General features: G+C 40.5%; 1 protein-coding gene across 3 annotated transcripts in view; it reads left to right on the top strand.

Moving 5' to 3' along the window:
* The first annotated feature begins 3,375 nt into the window (after positions 1-3,375).
* Positions 3,376-7,779, top strand: part of LOC107091852 (growth factor receptor-bound protein 10-like) — a 79,055-nt gene continuing 74,651 nt past the window's right edge. For 2 of the 3 annotated variants that reach the window (XM_015386023.1, XM_015386020.1), the window contains exons 1-2: positions 3,376-3,513; positions 6,025-6,129. In XM_015386023.1, coding sequence (XP_015241509.1) covers positions 6,079-6,129 — 51 coding nt within the window. In that variant the 5' untranslated portion in view covers positions 3,376-3,513; positions 6,025-6,078. Of the gene's footprint in view, positions 3,633-6,024; positions 6,130-7,779 lie in introns of all 3 variants that reach the window. The other variant, XM_015386022.1, reaches the window with a different exon arrangement.

Genomic DNA, 7,779 nt, shown 5'->3' with positions numbered 1-7,779 from the left:
GTTTAGAAGAATCCCTGACATCTGTCTTTCTGGAGTTTCTCCATCTAATCATTATCCTGTCAGATTAGGTTTGCTTTGTCTCATTTGTTTGTTGTGCTCCTCCTCCATGTGCAGGGTGCTCGGTGAGACCAGAGGGTTCCCTATAAGAGGGAGCACAAGGCAAACATCATGGCTTTAGCAGGATGCCCTGACTACTTTTTACGTCACTCAAACTACCAGGTAAATATTTTCAGAGCTTTGTGCTTGTTTGCATGTCGGTGGTGCAGTGTGTGAATCAATGTGTTGAAGTGTTGCTCTGAAGTTCAGTTTGCTTTAAATAGCACCGTTAGCAACAGCCTGAATTGATTGAAAGCTTGTTGATTTGGGGCTTAGATCTGAATGTTGTCATTAATGACATTTTTCTTTTTACTCTGCAGGAAGAATGTCCTCATAAAATTATTACATTTTCGTACAGTTTTTTGGATAATCATCCATGCATTCTAGAGATACTGTGAGGAAGCTCTCAGATCCTCATGCAACTTTTAATTTGTCTTACTGCCATTCGTGGTCAACAGCAACCTAAATGCACCTTTTAACCTCTTAAAATCCACCGTTTTAAAGCGTTTACAAATAATAACTCAGAATGCATGAAAATTACACTGGTAAAATGTTTTCCAATATTGACATGTTAGATATCGTTGGAAAGCTTAGATTCTTCACAATTCAACCACCTAGTTCATTTTATGGACATAGCGAGCACCAAAGCACAATTATAGCAGCATGTCGAAATGTAGCATGACAAGGCGGCCACAACAAGCAAACATGTCTTTATTACTGCTGTTCAAAACAGACTTTTCGAGTCATGTTTGGACTGATGCAGCTTGGGTTTGATGCAGCTTGGATGTTTTACTCACCCAATTTTTATGTATATATTCAGAAACTAGAAGGTGTTAGCTTTCAAATAACGGATCACACATGTAATTGGGGCTTACAGTTCCTCAGTTTTTTGCTTTTCCATTTGGGTATGCAAAATAGGCGAGAATTTCCCAGAAATTTGGTGAAGAAAAGCTCGAGATGCACCAATTCTCAGACAAAATCAGACATTTTTCTCTCTAAATGTGTCGTATTGATTAAATTAATTGCAATAAGTTTTAGTTTTTATCCGTTTTTGATCTATGAATGCAATAACCCTCAGTAAAGTTAATTTATTCCTTATATAAATTAAGATAAAATCACATAAATGTACAGATCGTAATCGAATTGATTGAAAAGACCTGCAGTATACATATCTTTTTCCATTATGTGACATTAGCTGAGATATAGACTTTAGTTTTTTTTTTTATTTTTTTTTTTTACTTTTGTGAAATATTTTAACCACAAGCACCGCAATTTTTGGACTATAAGCCGCACCTGAATATAAGCCGCAGAAGCTAAATTGCATGATTCGTACATATACAAGCCGCACAGGACTATAAGCCGCAGGTTTTTTATGTTTAATAACCATATGGTTCGTGCACAGAGAGGATTGTCGGGAAAGAGGAAACTGTTTGGGGAAGCTCCTATTTATTAACATTTCAACACAATTGAATTGAGACAATTCTTCCTGCTGGCGTCTCCAAACGTCTCACCATTGACTCGTTGGTTCCAGGGTTACGTGCAGCGGTTCTATTTCCTTCGTTTTCTGCCAAATTGACTGCCTTTAACTTAAAAGCTGCATCATATACATTTCAACGTTTGTTTTCCATAATGAGGGTGTCACACAAACTGTCTTGTGCTCGCAATGTCCATCTTTCTCGGAGTCTGCTTCCAGAGGACGTCCGCATTCTCGCGCCCGCGGCTACTTGTGTGTTGAAGCCAATGTGACGTCAACATGGTGGATGGTAAAATCCATAGATTTAGGTACCGTATTACCCTAGTGGCCGTTAGCTNGTTGCGTATATTAGCTGCGACATATGAATCAAGATACTATGACCTAAAAAATTTGATTGACAGATGACAGTTGATATATTATTGACCGAATTTAGGTGTTCAGGCTGACGTATAACTAACTGGCCTGCATAAGGTAACGTAGGAAAAAAAAAAGATTTTAAGACAGGATGTTTTTAAAAATAGGAATTTTGGGACAATATAGTCTTATAATCAGTATATTTATATACATGTTTAAGCCAGAATGCTTTGACATTTAAATATGATTTCCCTACGATCTTAATATTATAAGCATTCTGATGGCATTTTAGTGAAAGGATTTTTATCAAAAACATAATTAATGTGCACAAATAAGAAATAGTTGTAAATAACACAGTCCTGCTTATCTGTTCTCCATTTTTCATTTGTATAAAATAACAGCTGTTACCAATCTACTTGCTCTGGAGAGCAGAGTTCGGTGCTTTTATGTGTTGTTGCCAAAGTCTCCAGCAGCAGAAAAAAAGTCACTAGATTGGCGCTTGGTGCTTTTTTGAAATAAAAGCATTAGAGGGCTCTGAAAAGTCGCTAAATTTAGCGACAAAAGTGCTAAGTTGGCAACACAGCTCTTTGCAATGTTTTTTTTTTTTAATGGTTTGCTGTCTGTTCAGACGTTTCTGAACATGTGTAGTCCAATGTGTTGAACGCTGAAGGGGGGGGGGGGGCGCGAGGGGTGCTGGTGCCTATCTCCAGCTGTCTACAGGTGAGAGGCTGGGTACACTCTGGACAGGTCACCAGTCCATCGCAGGGCAACACAGAGATAAACAGGACAAACAACCATTCACGCACAGACTCACACCTAAGGAGAATCTCTAGATGCCAATTAACCTAACATTCATGTTTTGGGACTGTGGGAGGAAGCTGGAGTACCCGGAGAGAACCCACGCATGCTCAGGGAGAACTTGCAAACTACATGAAGAAAGGAATCTAAATCAGAACCTTCTTGCTGCAAGGCATCAGTGCTACCCACTCCGCCACTGAGCAGCCGGGAGGCCCATTAATCATTAAAAACAATTAATGTGCACAAATAAGGAATAGTTGTATTAACTATACATCTAAAGAGAGTTTTATGAGGCCCCTAGGAACTTGGGGCCCTAAGCACCTGCTTAGTGTTGCATTACGGTGAATCCCCACTGACCTGCAGCTTGTTAGACAAAAGTTAGATACTTTTTACAGTGCAGTAGGAGGGCGGAGCTGGAAGAGAGAGAGAGAGAGAGAGAGAGGTTTCCTTATGCGCGTGCATGCGCGCGTGAGGGTGAGGGGCGAGACCGAAGGGGAGTCAGCTGGTCGAAACACGGCGAGGGGTGGGGGGAGTGTGGGGGGGGAAAGCCTGGAGCAATCTGAACGTGTCTATGCCTGTGTGCGCGTGCCCGAGTAATAGCGAGAGTGTGCGTGTGTATGTGCGGTCCGTACGTGCGCAAGGGCAGCGCTTCGGGGGACAAGGTGAACACGGCGGCGGACAGGGGGGTGAGGGGGGGAGCAGTTTGAGCAGAGATTCAGAGGAGGAAAGTTGAAGCGTTTAAACCGGGGTCCTGGAAACAAGCTCGAACCGCACGCTGCCCTTTCATAACCGTAAGCGTCTTTTTTTGTGTGTGTATTTGTTTAGGAACTAATTTCTACACAGAGACGCGTTTTCTGTCAGTCTGAGGCATTCAGGGGCGCGCAGTGGAGCGTTTACTGACGGCTCTACAGTAAGATATTACAGTTTTACAGATATTCTGTTTTTATTATAACAAGATGTACAAAAACTTTTGCATCATCTTCAAAATGAGATAAGACACATTTTTTTATTTTATTTTTTTTTTTTATACTTTGATTTGTGCCCTTATTTAGCGTTAAAACTTGGTTTGGCTGCTTAAAAAAATAAAAGTTAGGGTTGTATTGTTAGTATTTGCACTCAATAAGTCAGGCTTAATGTTATGTATGGTTGTCAGTAAGGAGTGCAATGCTTATTTCATCCGCAACGCTGCCACTTAAATAGACAAGGCGTTTATATAAACCAGCTGCATGTTTGGGAGCTGCTCCATGCAGGGAGATAGCAAGCTGTGTGTTGATGATTTCTCTTAGCAGAGAGTTCATGTTTTAAATATTCATCCGTCTCTGCTGCTGCATGGAGAACACCACATTTATATGCATTTGTAAATGCTATTTTTGCAGAAATACATGTTTGAAGGACTGAGGATAAACACCCAGCAAGTGTGTTAATATCATGTTGCTTTATAGTCCTTTAAATCTCTAGGTGTTCCAGTATCACTAGTAAAGCTGAATTATTCCCTTTCTCTGCAGGAGGACCTACAAATGTCACTAAATGTCATGCACTCAGGGCTTGGGCTTAGTGTTCAGGCTTATTAGACTTGCACATACAATCAGCAGGGCTTGCCCTTTTGGCCAGCTTTTTGTTTGGAGTGAGCAGCCTGATCCTGTGGAGGAAGAACATGTGAGGCTCAAAAACTGGTTGTAGCTGAAAAGCAAAAAAGAAAAAAAGAGGGGGATGCAATTATCAGTTCTGGAGAGGGTGTCTTTTTCAATGTGTGTCCAACTGTGCATACACATTTGGACACGCATTCTCAGTCAGCGAGAGCGACCTAAAGATAGCAGAGCCCCTGTGGAAACAGTAATTAGTGGGGTGAAAGGAGAAGTTGGAGGCGGCTGAGGAGGTGGAGGGGGTGGAAGAGTTATTGTTTGAACCATCTGATATCTGTTATATAATGTCCCGACCTGTACAATAGAGAGGCACTGAGAGGGAAAGTATAGGGAAATCAGAGAGCTGGCTCAGAGGAATGCAAACTTCAGTGTTCCTGTGTAGATTGATGCATAGCTTTCTGCATGAGCTGCGAGCTGCCCTTCGATGAAGCATGCAGATGGCCTGGTTTCAGTGAACATAACAAGGCTGAAGTTTTCCTGATTATGATCGCAGCTTTCTATGAACCAAACCATGCGGATGGGGAGGTTTCATAGCAGGGAGCAGGGCTGGCTTTCATGGTCATTAAGGATCTCTAACAAACTTTTAGGTTGGTATAAGTCATAGGTCGGTATGAGATAACCCTGATTGTTAGATTTGATCAAAGTACTCTTATTATTTAAAATGAATAGATGTTAACAAAAACATGAAACAACACCAGGGAGATGGAGTTGTTTTTTTAAAGTTTAGATTATAGCAACATTTTCTGAGGTCTACAGATAAAGCATCTGTGTTTGCTTGTAAATTAGTCAGGCTTTCTACTCAGGTAGCCAGGTTTCAGTCAGCAATCGTAGCTTAAAGCGGTAGAAGTTTCGACAGCATTTCAAAAGCAGCTTAACCTTTTTGTTTTGCAGGGGTAGGGAAAGTTTGGTGACCTTCTTTTAGCCAGCTGACTAGCAGTTTGCAGGGAGAGTTGGAGTCAGGGGAAACTAGCAAAACATCTGCAGCACTCTGGTGCTTTCTCATTATTGATTTTTTTTTTCTGTAGGAGCAATTATTTTGAAAAGCTTTTTTTATACTCCAAAACCATAACCCGTTGATGCCTTGTGAGAACAGATTACAGTGGCAGTGTTTAGGGAGGCTAGAATGAGAATTTAAAGAAAAGTTGGAGAATAGTTTAGCCTTTCAATAAAACTAGAAATAAATACAGGATTAAATGTTGACGTACGAGAGTCCATTTTTTTAGCCACTATAACCAGTTAGCTGAATGAGCCCCCCTGGCTTCTTTAACAGGCTGCAGGTGGTGTGTGGTCATGTGTTGCCAGCTTGGAAAAGGTTTCTTATTTAGTCTTAAGCCCCAGGCTTTGTTTGGGGACTGGCTGGTGTGTATATAAGTGTGTGTGTGTTGAACACAATGGCTTTGTTTGCACTAGAATCAGTGTGTACATGCACCTCAATGCATTCAGGTACACATGCAATTTCTCCTCGTTCGGTAAAGCTAGATGCGTGTAGGTTTTTGGGTACTGGCTACAGGTTTAATCAAGTAGCATCTTCTGCATGGCTGGCTGGTTTAGAAGAATCCCTGACATCTGTCTTTCTGGAGTTTCTCCATCTAATCATTATCCTGTCAGATTAGGTTTGCTTTGTCTCATTTGTTTGTTGTGCTCCTCCTCCATGTGCAGGGTGCTCGGTGAGACCAGAGGGTTCCCTATAAGAGGGAGCACAAGGCAAACATCATGGCTTTAGCAGGATGCCCTGACTACTTTTTACGTCACTCAAACTACCAGGTAAATATTTTCAGAGCTTTGTGCTTGTTTGCATGTCGGTGGTGCAGTGTGTGAATCAATGTGTTGAAGTGTTGCTCTGAAGTTCAGTTTGCTTTAAATAGCACCGTTAGCAACAGCCTGAATTGATTGAAAGCTTGTTGATTTGGGGCTTAGATCTGAATGTTGTCATTAATGACATTTTTCTTTTTACTCTGCAGGAAGAATGTCCTCATAAAATTATTACATTTTCGTACAGTTTTTTGGATAATCATCCATGCATTCTAGAGATACTGTGAGGAAGCTCTCAGATCCTCATGCAACTTTTAATTTGTCTTACTGCCATTCGTGGTCAACAGCAACCTAAATGCACCTTTTAACCTCTTAAAATCCACCGTTTTAAAGCGTTTACAAATAATAACTCAGAATGCATGAAAATTACACTGGTAAAATGTTTTCCAATATTGACATGTTAGATATCGTTGGAAAGCTTAGATTCTTCACAATTCAACCACCTAGTTCATTTTATGGACATAGCGAGCACCAAAGCACAATTATAGCAGCATGTCGAAATGTAGCATGACAAGGCGGCCACAACAAGCAAACATGTCTTTATTACTGCTGTTCAAAACAGACTTTTCGAGTCATGTTTGGACTGATGCAGCTTGGGTTTGATGCAGCTTGGATGTTTTACTCACCCAATTTTTATGTATATATTCAGAAACTAGAAGGTGTTAGCTTTCAAATAACGGATCACACATGTAATTGGGGCTTACAGTTCCTCAGTTTTTTGCTTTTCCATTTGGGTATGCAAAATAGGCGAGAATTTCCCAGAAATTTGGTGAAGAAAAGCTCGAGATGCACCAATTCTCAGACAAAATCAGACATTTTTCTCTCTAAATGTGTCGTATTGATTAAATTAATTGCAATAAGTTTTAGTTTTTATCCGTTTTTGATCTATGAATGCAATAACCCTCAGTAAAGTTAATTTATTCCTTATATAAATTAAGATAAAATCACATAAATGTACAGATCGTAATCGAATTGATTGAAAAGACCTGCAGTATACATATCTTTTTCCATTATGTGACATTAGCTGAGATATAGACTTTAGTTTTTTTTTTTATTTTTTTTTTTTACTTTTGTGAAATATTTTAACCACAAGCACCGCAATTTTTGGACTATAAGCCGCACCTGAATATAAGCCGCAGAAGCTAAATTGCATGATTCGTACATATACAAGCCGCACAGGACTATAAGCCGCAGGTTTTTTATGTTTAATAACCATATGGTTCGTGCACAGAGAGGATTGTCGGGAAAGAGGAAACTGTTTGGGGAAGCTCCTATTTATTAACATTTCAACACAATTGAATTGAGACAATTCTTCCTGCTGGCGTCTCCAAACGTCTCACCATTGACTCGTTGGTTCCAGGGTTACGTGCAGCGGTTCTATTTCCTTCGTTTTCTGCCAAATTGACTGCCTTTAACTTAAAAGCTGCATCATATACATTTCAACGTTTGTTTTCCATAATGAGGGTGTCACACAAACTGTCTTGTGCTCGCAATGTCCATCTTTCTCGGAGTCTGCTTCCAGAGGACGTCCGCATTCTCGCGCCCGCGGCTACTTGTGTGTTGAAGCCAATGTGACGTCAACATGGTGGATGGTAAAATCCA

Source organism: Cyprinodon variegatus, unplaced genomic scaffold (assembly GCF_000732505.1).
Source record: "Cyprinodon variegatus isolate N-32 unplaced genomic scaffold, C_variegatus-1.0 Scaffold354, whole genome shotgun sequence".
NCBI classification, from domain to species: domain Eukaryota; kingdom Metazoa; phylum Chordata; class Actinopteri; order Cyprinodontiformes; family Cyprinodontidae; genus Cyprinodon; species Cyprinodon variegatus.
The sequence above is the reverse complement of the archived record's forward strand: the minus strand, read 5'-3'. Positions and strand labels throughout refer to the sequence as shown.